Source organism: Melanostigma gelatinosum (genome assembly GCF_949748355.1).
Source record: "Melanostigma gelatinosum genome assembly, chromosome: 7".
NCBI lineage: Eukaryota > Metazoa > Chordata > Actinopteri > Perciformes > Zoarcidae > Melanostigma > Melanostigma gelatinosum.
This window is the reverse complement of record NC_136640.1, coordinates 19691756-19713558: the sequence shown is the minus strand read 5'-3', so window position 1 is coordinate 19713558 and position 21803 is coordinate 19691756. Positions and strand designations below refer to the sequence as shown.

General features: G+C 43.1%; 2 protein-coding genes across 4 annotated transcripts in view; both read right to left on the bottom strand.

Moving 5' to 3' along the window:
* gab2 (GRB2-associated binding protein 2) overlaps positions 1–8136 on the bottom strand; it is a 33395-nt gene extending 25259 nt beyond the window's left edge. For both annotated transcript variants that reach the window (XM_079271672.1, XM_079271673.1), the window contains exon 1: positions 7761–8136. In XM_079271672.1, the coding sequence (XP_079127798.1) occupies positions 7761–7832 (72 nt within the window). In that variant the 5' untranslated portion in view covers positions 7833–8136. The remainder of the gene's footprint in view (positions 1–7760) is intronic.
* Positions 8137–8879: 743 nt separating this feature from the next.
* nars2 (asparaginyl-tRNA synthetase 2, mitochondrial) lies at positions 8880–13034 on the bottom strand. 2 transcript variants are annotated; one of them, XM_079271888.1, is made up of 14 exons: positions 12726–13034; positions 12192–12301; positions 11952–12072; positions 11670–11810; positions 11511–11591; positions 11313–11407; positions 11027–11159; positions 10831–10929; positions 10597–10634; positions 10434–10500; positions 10171–10308; positions 9934–10031; positions 9156–9182; positions 8880–9078 (listed from the first exon to the last, which is right to left on the bottom strand). In XM_079271888.1, the coding sequence occupies exons 1-14, from the start codon at positions 12891–12893 to the stop codon at positions 8934–8936; spliced, it is 1461 nt and encodes a 486-aa protein (XP_079128014.1). In that variant the 5' UTR covers positions 12894–13034; the 3' UTR covers positions 8880–8933. The 2 variants fall into 2 exon arrangements, 1 of the variants encoding a protein (XP_079128014.1); XR_013772123.1 differs by having other exon boundaries at positions 8971–9078; positions 9934–10027.
* Between the last annotated feature and the right edge of the window lie 8769 nt (positions 13035–21803).

Below are 21803 nucleotides of genomic sequence, written 5' to 3'. Positions count from 1 at the left end.
GTGGGCCAAGACGGCCAGGGTAGGAACGTTTAACTCCTGCTGTTTTCCTCACGTGCACAATTGCTCAGTTCACGTTCTCCCTTTGAGCAAGGCATCAGATTTGAAACCCGTTCAGTGCGTTTAGAGCAGGGCCTGATGTCGTTCCGCTTTCATGGCATTATGGGAAATAACATTCCCACATACAATGTCGTCATATGGCGGTGACGGAAAGCTCCATCCCACAGGTGTGGTGATGATGAAGAGGGACGCTGCATTTCGGTACCCACGGTGCGTATTCAACTCACTTCACGGGAGCAACGATCTGCAAAATCTGCGGCGCATCCCATGAAAAACAACCTCTCAAAAGCTCTCGGCAGATATAATCAGCCTCAATTTGCAGTTGAACACTTCCATCATTAGGGAAAATGAGTAATCTCTCGCCATGTCTCCGTATCAGCAAAAGGCTGGGCTTATTTAGCGGGAGCCCGCCCTGACAGTTTGACTAACGGGGAGCATTATCTTTAATCAGAACTCTTTGTGTTACTTCCGCTGCCCCTGCCATCTGCTGCGGCTAGTACACGGCTGTGTGCGGAGGGTGCGCCGTGAGCATCTCCCGGTCTCTCTGGCTCTTGTGCACCAAGGTGACTTTGGATGCATGACGCTGGATAAAAACAGTCTCTTCAACGAAACATGTACATGCAAGGGGAACGCCTGACCTCAGCTTTTCACTTTGTATTTGATTCTTTAAAACACACCGGTATCGGGAAGGGGGAAAAAATGGTTAAAGCCGACCACTGATGTTATTCAGGCTCGTGCATGAAGGACCAGTGAAGTAGATTGCGTGCACCAGCACACACAATCCAACACGTTACAGTAGTTGCCATTAGTAATATCTTCATGCACACAATACTTGAATCTTCATGAGTACAGTGTGGAATCTGGAGTGTGACAACTGAATAATTTCACCTCATGAATAAATGCACTTGTTCGTGGTTTATAATTTGTGAGACGGAATCCGACATCAAAGGTTTTATACAAAAGTATTTATGATTAGTCCAAAGAGATGTTAATGAATCAATATTCATCACATTTAATGAACATTTTGTACATTTTTCCAACACTTAAATTGATCACTTTGTAAATTGTCATTAAAGGAAACTAACTGCAGCTAATAATTTGGGTTGCATAAGGCGGAATCCATCGATGTTTTTAGTCTTGATAAATCATCAGCTCAGCTCAGCATCTCCTTTGTCGTTGGCTGTTCTGGCCACGTAAACACTTTGTTTTGCATTCAGAAATTGTATTCTGTCGGTAAGCACATATTGCATAAAAAACACAATGTTCCCCAGTGCCGTGGTGAGTCTTTGTCTACACAAATTGTCACTTGCCATGCTGTCATTTGTGGAAACAAATAACACATCACTGCACAGCGGAGCACTTCATGTTGTCTAGAACGTGCTGATACACCAAATGAATGAAATGTCTGAATAACACCATAAAACAGCCTAATAAACATAATAACAGAGTATATATTTAGCTGAGCTGATCATTTATTATGAGTGAAACAATCACATCGACATGCTAAAACGGTTATTGGTGAAATGCATCAATGATTGTGCATAATGTCACCTGAAAGCCGTAGACACACGTCAGTGACCTGAACCACTTATTACGTTGTCTTATTTCATCTCACTGAGTTCTAGTGAACTCTGTATTTGTGCACTGGCTACATTACTCATTTTCTATCTGAGCTTTAGTTGTGGGGAAGTTCAGTTCCTACAACTGAACTGCAATGACTCATCACTGTCTGGAGAAAGAACAATCCCTAAACTAAACTATGTCGACATTAGAGGTACACAGAACTTGAGCCTTAAAGGAGACGACTGATCAAAACAATATTCAAATGACAGAGATGCAATTCACTTTCATCAGCTTGGCTGAATACATAAAAAAAAAAACATTTTCCACGTCATCACTGTTGCCTGAATCAAATGAATCATCACTGCTGTACAGAAAAACATCTGCGGGCTTGTTTTCTCAAGTATTACCACCTATACCACAACCTCACTTTGCTTTCACATCTCCAGCTCCTACAAACTATCGCCCAAAGGCAAGTGTTCCACATGAAACAGAGAGACAACACATCCTAACGCTCACATTTTAGCATTTCTACAGCTGCTAGTGTTAAAATCATATTTCCTACAGCACCCATGGCTGGTTAAAATGAAGCCCAAAGTGACCGTCAACTCCCACTTCACTGAGGAACAACGTGTCTGAAGGGTTATGAGCACGTTCCAACAGCAGGGTCATTTTTAAAGTGCATAGGACACGTTTTCAGGGGACGCATGCCATCAAACTGTTGGCCGATATCCTGAATTGCATGATCATCTTAGACCAATGCAATTTCATTGTGTGTGCCCTGTTTTCCATGAGGAGGAGGATCACCTGGTAACAATCTGGTCAGAAATCTTTCACACCGACAACTTCCCTCAATTATTCTGTCACACTGATCTCACATGTCTCAAGATTTTTTTTGGTGCTATTAAAAGAGAGAATGTGTAGGCGTATGTCTTTTTGAGCTCCAACAAACTGTTAAAATAGATTATTTCCACAGAAAATCTCTCCATAAAAGCTCTACTTCCTTGTTCTGAGTGGCATCACAACCCCGATGTGTAAAGGATTTAAAAAATATACAGTACACAAATGACACAATATATGACAATATACTTCACAAACAACATGTTGCCAGGAAGAAAATAGCCACCATCTAAGGTTACGCTTGCCAGAACCGGTGTATAAATATCATCATATCATTATCACATCTGCAAATACGCTGTGCTGACGTAAACACAAAGACTTCTTCTTATTTCAGCATAATTCACATTGATGGTTATTATGGCATTTGTATAGAAGGTAAGTGTTCCAGTAATTCGCATTGTTGCATACACTAAATTAAAAGTATGTTTATTTTAATGAACACAAGGAGTTTCCTGCACCTCACCAGCTACTATCACGGTGCATCTACAGCACGCTGAACCAACTCAAGCAGAGGTTCTCAGGGGCGGCAGAAAGGCGAGGCTCCAGAGGCTGTTTGGACTGCAAAGCAGGGCGCCGGTCAAAAAGAGCAAGTGTGCTAAGTCAACCGTCCCTGGGTAAATAGATGCTAAAAAAATGAAATAGCTGTCAACTGCCTTTTTTTCTTTTTAAGCCACACACTGCAACACCAAAGCAAGCATCTCACACTGAAAGCTCAAATGGCAGCAGCACTGGTATTCATATTTTCAAACATAAACTTTTGCTTTTAGTAACAACCAGGTTTTTGTACCAGTCTCACTGTTATGTCCCTCTATGCCGCTTTACTGAGTGGGAGGCCCCAAAGGCATTTCTACTAACTCACATCACAACTGCAAAGCCCATTTGCTTCGGAAGGTCAATCTAATGACAGCTACCGGCACATGCACGAGCTGGGAGCATGATCCCTGGATAACTTTGTGTTTGGATCCAATCAACAGTGCAGAAACTAGATTTCTACCGAAGTAAAACCTGCCAGTGGAACAATGTAATGCCACACTTAGGTGTGTTAGAGTTTTAAGCACCATTGAATAAAACCATCACCGCTGTGATCGTGTACTTTCTGAGAGTGCGGCAAATAAGTACAAACATTCTACCTGCTGGTCCAAATCACAAGTGAGAAATCAATGGGATCCAATTCCCTTCAGAACGGCAGTATTTTCAGCTCGGCTTGTAGAGGCGTGATGGGACGCTTCCTGTAGGTACCATCCAAAGGAAGCCTGACATCTGCTCGTGGTGCAATAGTTAAGTTTTGTGCAGAAAACACAGTCTAAACCACAGTTCATGGCAAAGGACAGGATATTATGACAAAGGTTCAAACAAGGCCACCCGGGGATTTTCACAATGAATGTAAAAACATAAAAATGGATGCACTTGGGGTTGGAGAAGAAAAAGTTGAGAAAGTGTCATTTTGAGACAATTGTGACTTTTAGGCATAAGAGGTTCTCTATACGGGACTCAGAGCATTAACAGAGCAGCAATGTAAAGAGATGGTGGAGTGACGTCTCCCTCTGTGTGTGTTGTTGTCCGGGCTTCTCCTTGCTTTGTTGACAGAGTGTGCTTTCACTGGCCCGCTCACGGCCGCCGCTCTGCACTGCGCTCGTACGCCGGTTATGGCTGATGACGTCATCACAACAGACGCCGGCTTCGCAGGAGTTGCACCCACCCATCGGGTTTCCCTCAGGTTAACACGATAAGCTGTGTCAGCAGTTTTGCCATTGTTTGCTCAGTTAGCGCCGTTAGCACCGTTAGCCGCTACCTGCCGGCTCAGCCGTCACCATCTTGAGAGCCATTGAGAGGAAATCATAATGCACCTAATGTAAATATAAGGCACCTTTAATTTGTTACGAATGTCAATGAAGATTGTCAATGCACTGCTGAAGGACTGCCAAGTTTTTTTTTACCAACTATTTTCTCAAAGAAAAGCTTTCCTTGTTTTCAGCTTCATAAAACATGCTGCTTTTTAGAATCGGACTGTTGGTTTCACAAAACAGGTAATTTGACGTCACCTTTGTCTCTGGGAAATTGTAATATGTACTTTTCTCTATTTTCTGATAATAGGGATACTCCATTAATCAGATTCAATTCGCTTTTTTCTAACCTCAGTAAGGCACCAAATGAAGTTAAAATAATCAACAGATCAAACAATAATGAAAATGATCGGAGGTTCCTTATCTCAATCACAAGGATCACGTTAGGCGAACGTATCCCAGAACGATGAACTAATCTGACATTAATACTGCAGTCACATAAAGCGACCCCAGTCTCGGAGCTTCTGGGGGAAAGGCCCATTTGAGGGCCCACAGATGAAGCGAAACAAGGAAAATGTCTGTGTGAGCGCTGGGTGTCTGTCAAAGCAGGAACTGGGATGTGTTCTCCGTTGACCTCTGAGGGCAAGGACTTCCCAAAGCCCCCTCTGCAAAACAACAGCAGACCCGGCAGCTGACAGTGGGACACAGGCGGCTGCTGCTCTGCCTTGAAAAACCCACCAACTCTCTCTCTCCCCCCCCCCCCCCGCCGCCCCAGCTCTCTCTCAGATGTACCATCCACATGGGCAAGGCGGTAAAGCCCTTAGAAACCGGCGGCGGGAGAAGGCAGAAGCAACAGCTATCATCTCGCCGATATGATCTGTCTGGAATGTGGCAATGCTGTATGTGAACAGACACGTTTGTGATTGCAGATACAGCAACGGGCAGACAGGAAGGTTTAGCCAACAGCAGCTTGATCCCGACCTGAGAGCAGGAATCAAACTGTTTACAGTATGACACGTCGCATGTATGATTCATATTGTGCCGGCAAAGTATGATTCAGACGTGCATGAATCCTTTGGAGGACTTCTTATGCATATGTCAACATTGGATGTCACGAAGGGGGTAGGACAAAAGGATTTCTGTTGTTTGTTACAAGTCTAATAAAAGGTTGTTTGGGGGTTGATGTAGCAGGCATGGTGAAGCCTATTTGAACCTCAACAGAACGCTGCAAGAGGCACTGGGTAAGCGCTGGATCAGTCAGTTGTTTTCACGTTCCTTCTGCTTATTCGGGACATTATTCAACAAAAGCACTTAGGCCACTCCCACTTGTCCTTAAAACACTGCCCACCTCTGGAAGCCCCCCACCGGCCCCCGACAAGAGATGAACGCCGACCAAGTGATTCATTCGGCAGCGCTGAGACACCAGAGCGTGACTGTTACTCCTTGTGGAGAAGCAGCGTGTGTGAAAAGTGACTGTACACGCGTCTCCAGTGGTGCTGTCACATGGTGTGAGGGGGGGGGGGGCACAGAAAGTTTATGCTCATCATGTGTTTGTGCAACAGGGCGCTGTTGTAGAAAGAATGAGTCACTATTGAGTGTTAATAGCAGTTTTAAACAATTAGCATTAAACCAGGACTAGCCATGCTCGTTACTGAGCACAGACGTGTTGTCTCCTGCCCCCCCCCCCCAGTTGCATCCAGGCTTCAACTGCCACAAGTGTTTTTGCTCCTTGATTTTGCATCCCATTTGCATGTGGTAGTACCAGTTTTTAGTCTCTCCTAACCCTGCACTGGGACATGCCGTGTGCCACATTTCTCACAAACCATCCGTGGAAGGTCACAGGAGTTGTATTTTAAAAAACACAATGACAAATCATTTCAACAACTAACGACTGATTAACAAAACACAGGCCACGGCTGGTTAAAGGAGGACTTCGCTGTAGAAAGGGGTGGAATATTGACAGGACAAGTGTTGGTAAGGATTAAAACATTTTTCCCTTGTTGCAAATAATCTCCTAAAAAGAAAAAAAAAGAGAAAAATCAGACACAACAGTACGAAGTGTAGCGATCAACATGGCAGTTACAGCCCTGAAACTCCTCCGCTTTAATGACCGATCAAACGTGCCACCGCGTTCTCTTGGGAAACACACCTTCGGGCTGGAATGTCTGCCAGTATGTGAAAGTAGTATCTGAAAATATCCCTCTCCATTATGACATCAACTATGTCAGATGACAGCAATACTGCTGAGTAAATGGCCCCGATTGTCCCTAGCCTGACTTTAAATGGAAGGAATTTGAGATGGGCCGATGTTCGCATTCACAAGTCTGCCTTCTCTGGACACTCCATCTCATGACACTGTTTTCTGGCAGTGTGTGTGTGTGTGTGCAGTTGCTTATAAGTTATTGCTCAGGGTGAGAAGCACGGTGAGAAGGGCTGAGAGGCTGTTCCCTCCTCTCTTGCCTGAGGAAGGCCATTATTATGCCTTGTGATGTTTTTTTTCTCATTGTTTGTACAGTACTGCTATGAACTAAGCAAGTTTTTGTTTCCTCTGTGCCATTGCAGCTGCCGTTCCATACGGACCACGGTGGTCTCTGTGTAAACATTAGCCAGCTTTAAGTGGAAGACAATGAGGAAATGACAGGACAATGGGGGTGAAATGGGGGGGGGGGGGGGGGGGGGGGGGACTACATTTGAGGACATTCGAGGATGGATTTCCAGATGAAAACAGTGAGATGACATCATGGCAAAGTCAGCTAGTAGGAACACGGAGAAGGCCCAGCAGTGCAACACCATACATAAACAGTGGACAGCTGTATTTATAGGAGATTGTCGCATGGTTCTATCTGCCTGCATAAATCCTATTATCCGATTTGTTGCCATTCCCCTTTGCCCCGGCACACAGCAGGAGGCTGGAGCAGCTTTTGGCCCATGGAGCTTCATCAAGGCTCTCAAAGGCCTATATGCAGTTCTCACTGTTGTTGTGACATGAGTTGGCATGGCTGCAATGAAAATTGGCCACGTGAATGCTTCATTAGACATTACCTCATCATGATCGGTTAAAGCCAAGTGGCAGTTTGTGTCTGGGAGCTATCTAGTCCAAATCATAGACAGCTGTCGGGTATTACACAGGCTTACCTCCATGTTGGCCCCCACAGGGTGGCTATGTGTCAAACCTGGCAACTGCTTTTTTTTCCATGTAAAACATACATTTCTAGTTTATTATGGTCGGGGCTGTTGTTTTTTTCTCCAGAATAACACTTGGTGCCTCCTGTAGTTCATTAAAAGGCGAGGAGAGGAGCGGTCCAGATGGTGGTGGTTGGGGTGCACCTGCTGCTACAATGGGACTTTCTCAGTTTGACACAACTTATCGGAGATGCAGATGTGCACAACACAAAGCGGTGTGACAGATAATGAGCTCCTCAGACACAGAGAGACTACGCGAAAGTGGAATTCACTTACATATCTTCTGAGCTTCTTCTCCGGTGGTGACTTCCTCAGCCAGCCCTGGAAGATGATTTCACCGCCGCTCATGTTTGTCAGTGTCTGTTGTTTCCTCTCGCGCTACAACCCGCCGTCCGTCACTACTAGTACATGACGGCTCCTGAAGGCTTGCCCGTTCAAAGTGCTGTCGGCGTTGGGCTCCCACTGGCGCAGTCAGCTCCCTCCATTTGATTAAAAAAATCAAATAAAAAAAAATCAAAGTGGTGCTGGTCGGAGATGTTGCCGGGTCGCTCCCGGTGTCACTGTGCGCAACAGCCAGCGCGCAAAACGGGAGGAGAAAAAAGGCGCAACTCGACTCTTGGGGAAATTACGCACGGCCAGCTGACGAGGAGCCGCGGGGAAACTCAACCGATGCAGGGTGAGGAAGTATCGGAGAGTGTCTGCAGTTTGTTTTCCCAACTCACACCACGCCCACCGAGCGATGAGAGGGATGGGCTGCGCTGGGACGAACAGGACGGAAGAACTGCTCCGCCACCAAGTAGATCCAAGATGCCAACACAAGCGTAAACAATGGAGGAACCGGTGTTTTTGTAAAATACTATTTATCCACGCTCACACCAAACATATGTTTAAGCATTTCTGTTTTATTCCAAATACGGAAACGCATCTGATTTGACATTATTACATCAAACGCGTGTTATATGTTTACCAAGTATCAATCAAAGGTTGAAGATGGAGCTGTTTTTAAACGATTTCCGGCACTTCGGAAAAGAAAAGGTCAAGATAACAGTCAGTAGCTGCTGTGAGTAAATTATTCGTATTTTCTCTATTGGATGGAATGGGAAAAAGCACCATCTGGTGGAAATTTAAAATACTTGTCTGTCGCTCTAAAAAACCGACAGTTTTAAAATATGGAAGTCGGTACAGGCAAATAAAATGATTCACGAAACTAAACACTTCCTTGCGATATGTTGAATAATTACCTGTATGAGTGAAATTCCCTCTCAGATGTGGTTGTAGGATTATCTTTTGTTCATTGTTTTTATATACAGCTGCAGATACATTTTTGACAACAACTAATCATATTTAAAAACCAATAACAAGAAAAACTATGTTGAATATAATATTTATTTGATGTTTGACAGACAGCAAATACAGACTTCAAAATATCTACTTGGCCAAAATTGTGTTTTATAGAAGACAAGAATGGGACGATCTGGGGAAAGCAATCACATCTTTTATGTTGTCAACACCGAGAATGCATTGCAAATATCGCTCAAATCCCAATCCAAAGCCACCATGGGGGACGGAGCCAAAGCGCCTCAAATCCAGATACCTGCCAACAAATGAACATGTCATTACGACTTTGTTGGTGTGGAAGGACGTCTCTATTCAAATGTTGGTAATTCTTACCAGCTGTAGGTGTCTTCTAATCCAGCCCTGGAAAAGTATGATAATTCACGTATGAGCCTTTGGTCAAAACACAAAGTCAAAACTATACTATCAATCAATGTGAAAATAACAAAACTGACTTTATTTGCAGACTTTCTCCTCTGTGCCTAATTGAGGGTTACGAACTCAGACCAGTGGCTGATGTACCGGTAGATATTAGGGTTACACTGAGAGCAACAGAGTCATTCACCAGAGCATTGTTCTGATGATGCATTCTTTAGAATAGCAGACAGTCAGTGTTCTCCAACACAAATGTGACAACGGTTTCTCTTGTCCGCAGCTAGTCAGTAAAACCTGCAATTAATGTTATTTCATTTTTACAATAGATTTATTGTTCCGTTATGTTCTTTTATACCATAATGAATAAAATATACATAAATGTAATGGTATATGCAGTATAAAAGTCAATGTATCCTTTAGTTTCCCTCCCACTCAATATGTGTGGTGAGTCAGGGGGCTTCAAAACCTGCAAACCCAACTGAAGAAGTTAGTCTGGATTTGAACAGCTGAATCACTAACTTTCTGCACATTGCTGCTCTGTGAGGTGGTGAGAGAAAACAGACTCCTATTGTAAAAAGACACTGCAGCACTTGTGAAATGCGCGAGCTATCGCCTACTGGGATTATGCCTGATCTCAATTCATTAAAAATTACAAACAAATTCAAAGCAACATTTTGACAACCGTAGTCTAAATATATTAGCATGGGCCTTGAACTGCCCCTGGAGTACGAGAGCTTACTCTTCCAGGCGAGCCCTCAGCAGATCCAGCCTCTCCTCTCTCAGCGAGCCCCCACAGAGCTCTCCAACTCCCGGCACCAGAAGATCCACTGCAGCTGCCTGCACGCAAACGACAGCCGGGAGTCAGCGCAGATATGCAAAAAACGCCGCGATAACCCAACTGACATTACAAGGAAGGAACTGAGCCGTTAAATCATTGATTTCGCTCAGCATATTTAACGGAGTGGTGACGTCTTACCGTGCGTTTGGGATGATCCTGATTGTCTCTCGCGTAAAAAGGCTTAAGATCGTAAGGATAATCAGTGACAAAGACTGGAACGTTGCCGCAATGTTTCACCAGGTACTTCTCGTGTTCTGTCTGGAGGTCACAACCCCACTGGAGAAAAGCAGAGCTGAGGTCAGTATGGAGCTCTGCGGGATAATAGTGTTAGCAGCAAACATACAGTAGAGACAGAGATCAAGTCTGCTCTGTTAGTAAATAAAGAAAACATCCACACTTACATCTGTTGGGAAGGTAAATTTCTGGGAGCTTTGGTTCAGGATGTCTACAGCTTCACTGTAGGTAATCCTAAAAGTACATTTAAACAGCATCAGTCATTCACGGACTTCATTCTTCAGCTGACAATGATTTTACTTTCCATGTTGAGAAAAATAAGAGACTTACACGGGGAATCTCTTCTTCAGCATAGCTTCCACAGTGTCCTAAGAGTGAATGGATGCAATAGGGAAAACAATGTAAGTTGAGATATATTGAAGTCGTAAGTTGAGATATATTGAAGTCGTAAGTTGAGATATATTGAAGTCGTAAGTTGAGATATATTGAAGTCGGTGTATTTGTAGCTGGTTGGTAGAAGGAGCCAGGTTATGCACCCACGTGTAAGTGTCCTTGAGGACTCACCCTGTGTCCAGGAGTCACATGCTTGTGAAACAAATCCACATCCTCGGCACAGTGAGCCAGGACATGCTCCGTGGCAGACCTGAACATGTCCTCCATGACCTACGGAGCGGGGCCCGGTTTAATAATTAAAGCTTTGTCTGGCCAGCTGCGCATGAGGGCAGCTTTAAAAGTCACATAAGGCAATGGCACAGTGTACCTTGGTGAGATCCTCTAAGGACTGCGTGAAGGAGACCTCGGCCTCCACCATGTAAAACTCAGCCAGGTGGCGTCTGCTTTGGGAGTTCTCTGCACGGAAAGTTGGCCCGAATGTGTAGACTCTCGAAAAAGCCCTGGAAGCGGAGAAGTGACGCGGCACAATTAGAAATCGTCCTCAGTGCGTGTGCACGTGTCTTACTTTCTGAGAGAGAACATACAAGTAGGATATGAGTTGTTTTAAATGTGCAGATGATCACTCGAAGATAAATTCAGAGAGTTTATCTCACCCTGACATCACTTCCAGATGAAGCTGACCAGACACGGTCAGGAAAGCTGGGACAGAGAAAAACTTCTCACCTTCTTCATTGTCTAGGCCGGACGTCTGCAGTGAGAGCAGAGGTTCTGAAGTTTCAAACAATGTCATTGATCCTTTGTGTTCATATCAGAGCTTCGATCGACAACAACACACTGGATGACACACTCACCTCGACCTGAAAGAGCTCTCCCGCTCCTTCGCAGTCGTTTGAGGTGATGACCGGAGTGTGGATCTGCACAAAGCCATTTTCCTGAGAAAAAGATGAATAAATAAATACAAAAAGTCTTGTTCTGCGTCCTGTTAAAAACTCCTCCACTGATGAGCTCACCTTGAAATATGAGTGAACTGCTGTAGTGGCCTCACTTCGTATCCTCAACAGGGAGCTAAAGGCATTTGTTCGACACCTTAGATGAGGGAACTGGCGAATATACTCAAGGCTGTGTCTCTCTTTTATTTTGAAGGGAAAATCCTGAAACAAGAATACAAAGCAACAATACTAAATGGCATTTCCTAAACAATGGCCATATTACAAAGTTATAACACGAGGTGAAGATAGCACAGTGAGCAAAATGACGTCTGATGTTTGAGGAGACTTTTTTTGTTTTCTTACCACAGGGTTACAATCTCCAACTACGTGGATTTGGTCTGCTTCCAGTTCAACTGGCTGTTGTTGGTGTGGACTTTTCCGAAGAGTACCCGTGACTTCAACAGCACTACCAAGTGTGAGCAATCTTAATTTGAGAGAGAGAAAAAGAGAGAGAAGAGAGGAATATTTCAGTATGTGCACCCTTCATACCTAAAAATTATAATGTCAAGGATTATGCACAGGAAATAAAACTGAAGTGCTTACGGATCATTCAGCTCTGAGCTGGCGACGACCTGCAACGACTGCAGAGAGCTCCCATCATTCACATGGAGGAAGAGATTTGCCTTCTGAGGTCTAACGGAGCGAACCCATCCCTACAGCAGAGGAACAAATCAAATACCCCAAGGCTGCTCCCTCTGGTACTACACATATATCCTTTTTCTCATTTGCATGTAATGTTCATGAACCCGGATGTTGGTAATTTGAGAATTCCACTCCTCATTCTTTCACAATAAAATGCCAACTACATGTATACACTGGCATCAACATGCAGTTAATGATAGGAACGACACGTATTGTCATAGTTTAGGGTGCTAGAATTCTCGTGTGTTAATTTAGTTTTTTGTAAATGATGTATGGCTTAACGTAACGTAATGGCTTCATTAATGTTTACTGTAAGGTTGCTCATTTATTCATGCATGTAAACACGTCGACATTAGATAAGCTGCATGTTACTGGAGCATAGTTGTTAGCACTTAAATGAAACATATGAAGTGATAAGTAGGCGTTAAGTGTTACCTGTACTTTGACATTTGCTCCCAATTCAGCTCCTGAAACTGCTTGGGACACTCTAAGCTTCGCTGGTGTCTTCTTACAGTAAAGTCGAAGACTAAACGATGTTGCCCGAGTTAACGTCGCTGCTGTGGTCGTTGCAACAGAAAGCGTTTTAGCTGCAGCCTGAAACATCGTGACGAACGCCGCACGAAAGTCACGAAAGCATGCTAAAAGCACGAGATGTTGCGAGAGCTTAAAGATACAATAAACGACATTTTCAATCGTATATTTATCGTTTTGCTCTAACTTGACTTTCACGTTGTGTCGCACAGTGACACTTCCTGTTTGGGTCTTACACCATTCGCCGAGCTCCGTCACGTGGTTTTCAATAACCCAATCAGGTGTCGCTATCTGACAGCGAGTCTTTTTGTTGTCGCTCTAGGGTGATGTAGTTTTCTAACAGGAGCCTCGATGCCATTTTAGGAGTTCAGGATTATAATTTCGTTTTATTTATTGCAATTATTCTATCAATGTTTATGATATCATATTTTATGGTGGACACTATATAGAGACGCATTTTAAAATAAAAATGTAGTAAAAATAAGTATCATGAGAGTTTTAAGGGAAGAGCAGCAGATGATGACATCACTTTAAATCCTTTAAATCAGCTTGAGAAAAAGAGAAAACCATACAGTGTTTGAGGTTTTTAAGTAGATCACTCACTTTTTGACTGAATACAACTGAATGAATACAACGATAATACATGGACAAATATAACACAAAACCTCAGGGTAAATTCACAAAACTGAAAATAAGCAATTCATGATAAACATTCATGCTCTCTGCTCTGTAAGAAGCATTTCTATTTGAATGTCACTGTCACTGTCTATCAGCAGTAAAAATATAAAGATAAAAGTGCTCATAATCTGTTGTAATGCAGCATTTTCCTGATGCAAAACCTCTCTTCAGAACCACACTGGCAACAATATCACACAAAAGAACATCAACCAAAGTTTATTCTACATACAGGGAAAACTGTGAAATATATTTCCAACACCAAAGCATAACATGTCTGTGGAGTGATTCAATAGTGTAATGAAGCAAACAGAACAGCCGTCACTACCATGTGGAAATCCTCTTTAATCTTACATGATGTATCTGCCGTCAGTGTGAGGTCCATTTGTGCGTAAACCTCGTTAATCCAATACCCACAACGGCAACTGGGTCTATTCCCACCATTTGCTGCTGGAGTAAATCAGATCATGCCAGCAATGTAATAAGATGCCATAGACAATTACTCACCTGGACTCGCCTGTCAGCTCTGGAGCCCCTGGTCTGGGCCTGCCAGCAAACACGGAGCTGGGTGTCTCCACCTCCGGCTGCTTATGACACATCATCATTAAACCCAACATGATGCATTTGAAAAGTCAGCGGGGTCATTGATATTAATTATCTCCAGCATGGCTGGAGCAATTATGCACATGGTCTCGTCTTAATGGGGAGCAGAACAAATCCATTTTCCGATTCATTGACGGAGAGTGAAAAAAATATGATGGGTGATTTGTTGAGGTCATGATGTCTGCATATTGTATGTTTCTGTGCCTTCGGAGCAAATTTGAAACATGGTGACTGTCAGACCGATTGAAACCAACAATCAAGTAGTCTTTAATTTGCTGCAAAGAAAAACAAAAATAAAACAACAACATAAAGAATTATACTATTAATTATAAAAAACACCAGAAAATGTATCAAACAATGTAATTGTGTGTATTAATGGAGTAATATACTTCTGAAATCAGCTTCCTCCATAATAAATTGCAATATTTTACTTTACCATAAGGTAGTGCTGTAGCTCTATGGCACTTCCACTCCTTCCTCTAAATCCCCACCTACTGCAGATTTATTCATTTACAGAGTTGCCTCCAATATATTATTCATTTGCAGCTTCAAGGTCTACTGAAATGGAAACAAGCTGGCAATGTTATGTTCTCTTTGCAGTTCTATCAAGAATAATGCAAAGGCCCTGCTGGCTTTCATCGACATCAGATCGTCCAGAGCAACAGTGAATTCAGGTTGCATCCAGCAACTGTTTTCTACGCATCAGTAGGAACAGCGAGGTTGAGATACCCCCCAGTGTTTACCCATAACTAGATTTGTAACCCCGCCCCCACCCCCTCTTTTTCTGCCTAACACATTCCGTGACAACCTGCATATGGGAGTGATACCTGATGGCGTGTTGCATGTATTTATATTTCCACAGACTCACATCCTCCCCCACAAACCACCAGGCGATGTATGCATGAAACAAGGTGAGACAGAAAAAACACACCAAAGTAGAGAGTTGTCCTGTTTACACTCTACGATTAATCAGGAGAATAAGTTAAATGGTGCTTCCAGTGGGAGACATGGCTCTCTGTTCTTGGAGCCTCTACAGGTAGAGGAGTTGTTTGGCAGCGGCCCGACAACCCTATTTGGGCCTAACAACTTGTTAAAATCAATACACGATTAGTCAGCAAAACAAAGGATTTTGCTGTAAAAGCTCGGATCTCAGGAGGATCACTGAACTCAAAGGGCAAGTGCGTCCTCTGCTCTCAGCAGGCCGGCCTGTCCACTCTATCGACAGCATCTCCTGCCCGTTCCTTCCAACGAGCCTTCATCAGCCCCCCCCAAATATTCTGAATTCTCAAATGGAAGGGTGCATTGATTTTATGTAACATGGCTTGTTAAGTGCTGATTAGACCATTATAGTGATGTGATTTCAGGGAATGTGTCTGGGTGACAGGCGGCCGAGCACAAATCAAAAGGAACTAACAACCCTCTCTGAAGGAGATTCGGGCCGCTGCGTCGCTTCACCTGCTACGACTCTCCGGTTCCTACCAGCAGACTGTGTTTGTGTCGGCTCATCACTAATGGACCGGCTTCAGAAGTCAGCAGTTTAGAAAAGATATCCTTTAAGAGTGTTCAAGACACTCACTGTTTGGAAATGATGATGTATAGCCATCACAGGGCGGTCCTGTGAAAATCAAATGAGTGTGTTTGTCGTGAAATGCTAAACCGATTAGTTAAATGAACGGTAAACTATTTTGATGATTGATGATGATTGTTTAATTAATTTATAGTAGCAAAGTTTCGAGTAGCAAACAGCTGCTCTTTCTTAAATGTGAGCATTTGCTGCATATTTTCTGTTCTAAACCAAACTGAATATACACGAGGTTTGGAGTGTTGGTGAAACAAAACAAGCAATTTTCACATCGAGCTTTGGGAGGCTTGCACTATTTTATGTCAATTTTAAAGCTGGATTCATCAATAAATTGTACACCTAACTGACAGAAAGTCAAAATTGAAAATAGTCACCACTTGAAACCCTAATTCGTGCCGTGAAACATGCTGAGCACTCTGCAGAACTGCAGAAGGCTGCAATCAGAATGGAAAATGTTGACCGCTTAACGTCAGGTTTGACGTTGCATCTTTTAAGACAACAATCATTGAAACATACTCAAGAAAATGAACTGTCCCCTTGAGGTTGCCCCCTTGGGCTCCAGCTGTAATTATCATATGTATCATATGTTTGAGGTGCATTCTGTCATGAGCCACATCAAAGACGACATTTTCATCACCTTGTGATGGATAATAGTTTTTCTGATCCTGATTTCAAATACCATTTTCTACCACTTTTGTGTAGTTTGGCTTCCAGCTTAAGTCCTTCAAAAGTGAGCATGCTGTTCTATAAAGTCCTCTGTGAAGTCTTTCGTGAAAAGAAAAAAGTCTGCACTCAAGCCTCCGTATAAATCAGTCTCTGGCCGCAGGTTGTTATATTTCTGATTACACTGTTGTTCTGTACTGTTGCCCCGTTTCTTTTTACATAACTTACAGCAAAGCTTTCTCCCCCCCCCCCCCCCCCCCCCCCCCCCCCCTCTGTGCTGAGGAGATAGAGAGTTTTTGGAGAATTAACCAAAATCACTGTAAATGTCAAGTGTCAAGTGCCAAAAGTTTGGCACTTGAACTTCTTCTTTTCTTATGCCGGAGGTAGTCTCCCTAAGTCAAACTCTCCCGAGATGGATAATAATAGATGATGAAAAATAGAAAAGAAGCAATATCAACCCATCGTACCCAATCACATAGTGTTATTCTCACCCACACGCACACAGGCCACAGTCAAATGAAACAATTCATTCTCATCCCCACTTCTCCCTTTACCGCATCACCTGCCAGTGCTGGCTTCCAGCAAGATACGGTGTGGGCTCTGCTTCATTTCCCCAGGTTCTTTAATCTAACTTCCAATGAGGATAGAGCTACCTTATCCTCATTTACAGAATCATTTGCACAAATGATCTCAAATGCTAACTCTCAATTGCGATGCAGGGATTCTAGTTATATCTAGGTCAGCCCGGATGAATCTGGAATTCATTGCCTTACCTTATGCAGGGTACAGTGTGAGAACGCTGTACGGGGATACTTCCATAGTAAATCCAGCATTTGTTGCACAATTGTCTTGATGTTGTCATAATTAAATATATATTTGTAGTTATCCGTATAGAAAAAACACTGAAACCCTACGGAATGGATTTTTTCTTCACCTGATGCTTTGTCAGTCTGATCTCAGTGAGACGACTTAGAAAACGTTCAGCGCACAAAGTCATTTTCTCATCAAAATGTCCTGATGTCATATATTTTTCGTCAGGTTTTCGCAAAGGAAAATGCCTGCCGTGGGATTTTTATGATCTGTAGCTCCACTCGAAGATTTTTCACTCTCTTCAGGACATTTTTAGCTGCCTAACATTCCTGCAAACTGCTGTGAACCTACAGAGTTCACCTCATCTGCTAGGAGGTAATAACTACATAGTTATTACCTCCTCCAGAGGGAGAATGTATTTGTATATGTCTGTCCGTCCGCTTGGGTGTTTGCGTGTCTGTCTCTGTGGGTTTATAACACTACCCGCCAAATAATCAAACACTCGGAACATTATTCAGCCTTTGAGCCAAGAATGCCAGTAAAATGATCAACAGTTCAGAAACAGCAAACTTCAAATGAGCAGTGAGAGTTGTTCTTTTCTATTTGTGCGGGAGCATTCTTCCACAGCCCTATCATTAATGTGTCCCTCCCTCACTGATCTATTTCATTCGCCTCCCCTGTTAAAGCAGGAAAGATCTGACGATAAGTGAACAACTGCTTTCATCCCAAAAGCCAAAACACGATTGCAGTAGAGCAAAAATAGCATATCAGCCTTGACACAGAATTGGGAAACTTCAGCAGTTCGACATCGACTCCTCTGTAGGCAAGAATATCCGAGACATGTACATTTAATCACAAAGGTCAGAAGTAACTGGTGTAATACACCTGGGGCAATTCACTGTCTTTTTTTCAAGGGCATGCTCGAAAAGTTAGATAATGTTCTCCTGTGTTGCAACACTCCTGCTTGCACCGGAACACGTGTGTCTGTCCTTCTCATGTCCTACTGTCCTCATATATATTATTAAATCACAGGAGGACGCAATCTCCACTTCTTTTACTTCCTTCCAAAGGCAATAATCCCTGCCAGTAGATGCAAGCAACTGCTGTCTCAGCAGACGTCCGGCCATAAATCTATGACTAATTACTTTAGTTAATCCAGACACACCAACTACCCTCTAATTAGCCAAACAATGGGTATCCATGTGGGCTTTTGAGTTAACGCTCGCTCACTGCATCAAACTGAAGATGTGGGTATTCAACCAAAGTATTCTCTATTTTTCAGTGTGTTAAGGAAAACAAAGGCCTGCACCCAAATGCTGTTGTGTTAATTATAGAACAATTAAGACCAGCCTGAACTATCCCTCAAAATTAAGGGGCCGTCTATTCACATCTACAGTACAAAGGAGGTGCAGATTTTGCAGAAAGTATTGACAAAAGATCACACTGAGGTACACCCCCGTGCAGAGAATAATTCTAAAAACAAAATGATTTGAAAACTCTTTCTATTGTCACAGCGCAACACTTTCCTCCAGCTGCATCTGATTTATTTATTCATGCAGTCAATTCCCATTCAAGCACCTTTGTTGTACAGCAACAGAGAAACTGAAATATCATCAATTTTTATTTGATAAAACTAAACACATGCGCGGTAACCTGGGAGTTGGCACTATATGGCTGATGCGCTGTGTTCCACCTGCAGCATTATGTCGTGATGAAAAGAGCTGGTGTCTTGTGTGCTCAGCAAACATTGTTTTCTGGTCAATCGCAAATTATATTTCAGGCGCCAGGTTGTTATTGTTCATCAGTCAGGGGAAGTAAAAAAAAAGAAAACAGCTGTGGAAAGTTGCCTCTACTTCTTTCCATGTAGGATTTTTCATGGAGATTCTTTATGATTTTTGACAGCATCCCTCTGTCCCAAATAAAAGCTGATTTTGCTGCACCAGAACATCACTTATCAAAACTGACAGCTACTACTGATTTTATTCTCCATGGCTTAACTGTTGCCAAAAGTCAGAGGTAGTGTATTGCAGTGTCTTGGAAAGATGAATATAATGTTTTTCAGGTTTACAGGTGCAGTGCAGTAGTCACATCAAGGGTAGCGGTGAAAGCTGAGGGGTGCGCATTAGAATCACAATCTCAACTCTGCTCCACTGCATGCACATGTATTCTGAGGCGTATTGCCAATAAACAACGCTCTTGCATGTAGAATGATAGTGTATAAAAACTCCACAAAAGCCAGGAGGGATGGTAGAAATCTGAGTCATCCCATAAAAGGGTTTTTGCATGTGTCTGTCTCTGTCTTCCTGTTTCAAATCTAAACGGCGTTCAGCATGTCACACAAGGGATTCCAGCTTTTCCCAAAAGATCTTTCAAATAGGATGTGACTTTGAAAACCTGAGGTTAAATATTTATTTTTTTCCCCGACAGCTTTCGTCAGTGTGTTTTCATGCTTTGCCAGCGGTGTGGTGGTGTGTGTCTGTGAGCGTCAGCCTGTGGAAGAGGGGTGTTGAGGGGGGGGGGGGGGTTCAACATTTAAAGAGAACTTGGTTGGGGGGAAGGAAATGAAAGAAAACAAGGCTTCTCAGTGAAAATGTGCTAAAAAAAAACCCTTTAAAGCAGTTGGACTGGCAGGCTTATTTCTATGAGTAAATGAAACGGGAGGCCAGCCATGTCACAATCCAAATGCACAACGTGGAAATCCACTCCCCGAGGCTGATCTACTTAACAGTATTCGTAATGGGCCCAAAGGTTCTGTCACCAAAAATAATTCTGTCAGGCTGTCTTCAGGCTTTGAAGTTCAAACTGAAAACACACAGCAGCAGGATTCAAATGAGGACGAAGAATACAAAGCCTCTGCTATATTCCCGTCTAGTAGCTCATCACTGCTGCTAATGTTCATCATATTCTTTCAGATGACTGAATTTATTTCTTGAGTAGCTGCACTACACAACATATACGAGGCATTCAGGTTGGCAAGGCAGTTGCTAAACAGCTGTCTGACACCGGATAGATATTGTGTCTAAGTAATGCCGATGGCAATAAGAATATGCCTGTAGCAATGAGCACTTTGGGGACACCAGGAGGGGGGGGGGGGGGCTACCCTTATCCCTTTTTGTCTTTGGTGTAAAATCACTGTCACACATACTAAAATACAACCAGTGTAAGTCAAGCTAGCACAACCTGATCTCAGCTGTTCAGATCAGTTGTAGCCTTAAAGGCTGAACAAGACATTCTTGCTCAATCTAACTAAACGAATTAGCTTCCGCACTCTGGGGAGGGGGGGGGGGGGGGGGTCTGAGCATCCTTACATCAATTTAACCTTTAGACCGAAATAAAGCTGACTCATTTAAAGAAGAAACAACCTTTTCCACTGCTCTATATTTTTTTATATGGCCTGCTGTTAAATACTTTGCAGCAGCTCAAGCTTATTAAATATGCATATGCCTTGTTTCAACCCTGACAACAGAGAATCTCTGCTGAGGACGCGTCTTATCTTTATGGCTCCTCTTCGCCTGTGATTCACGTCTTCTCTCTTTCATCCCACTCTCACCTGATGGAGGGAGGCGCCGCTCTCTAGATGCTTTTAAAGCGTCTTGTTGCGTATCATAGAGAGTTCAGGGTAACAAATTACAATTATAATTTTTTTTCCAAATCTTTCCATATCATCCATCATGCTATATGCATCGCTGCTGTCGTGGTAAACATTGACGGCGGCCCCTGACTGATCATCACTGGCGCTGATGTCACAGACAGAAATAAACAACACCTATTTTTTTTGTGTTTTTCATGGATATAAAGTGCTACATGACAAGCTGTCCTAAGACATTAAGCATTAGCGAACCTTTCAGTCAACACAAACACTTCCAGACACTTGGTTTTGAACGTGTGCTGATCTTTTGCTTTGAACAGATTTGACCTTAGGTATAATTAGCCTAATAAAAGCATTAGCTATGCTGTCAATATGATTTGCATAATGTGCAAAGGCAGTCTCACTCCTGAATGCAAGCGGTGTGTCCGAGCGACTTAAAAATGCTGCAGTGACATTTCTCTGGGTCCTTTGTTCACACCTGTCAGGGGAAATGTGATGGGAGAAGACAGCTGCAGCTGCGGCTTCCGCCTCCAGTGAGTCCATCAAGACGACTAAAGACCCTGCTGGAGCGCGGCACGCATCAGCCACACATCAGCCACACACGTACGTGCACGCGCTCGCAGTATGTGTTTCTGAAAAAGCCAAGGAAAGAAATCCACATGCTTTTTTTACAGCACCACTTCCAGCATCATCCACAGAGATCAGAGAGAGAATGAAGACAGAGTTGTTACACTTCTCAGTTGCACAAGCTGAGGTAACCGAGGAGGAAACAATGAAAAACAAACAATTTAATGATTTCATACAAATCTCACATTTCACGCAAATCAATTTTTTTTTACAATGTGTTTTTTGTTGTTGTAACGCTTCTCAAAAGAGGTGAAAAACAATGCAGATTGTGACCCTCTGGCAGTTATTACAGTCTGCTGTTGCAGTACGTATTACTTCTGGTAAGAAACAACAAACTGTGAATTTGTGAGGCTCTACTTTACTGATTATTGATTATCTTGGCAATGTTTGTCTCAGCGAAAATGACAAAAAAACACTGAAAGCCTCTCATACT

Bases quoted from the DNA above. Each gene is read 5' to 3' on its own strand.
- nars2 (XM_079271888.1), bottom strand. From the start codon at position 12,893: ATGTTTCAGGCTGCAGCTAAAACGCTTTCTGTTGCAACGACCACAGCA. The intron at 11,811-11,951 runs GTAAGAAAACAA...TTCTTGTTTCAG, and splicing joins TTGGAGATTGTAACCCTGTG to GATTTTCCCTTCAAAATAAA. The intron at 11,592-11,669 runs GTGAGCTCATCA...TCTTTTTCTCAG, and splicing joins CAGTTCACTCATATTTCAAG to GAAAATGGCTTTGTGCAGAT.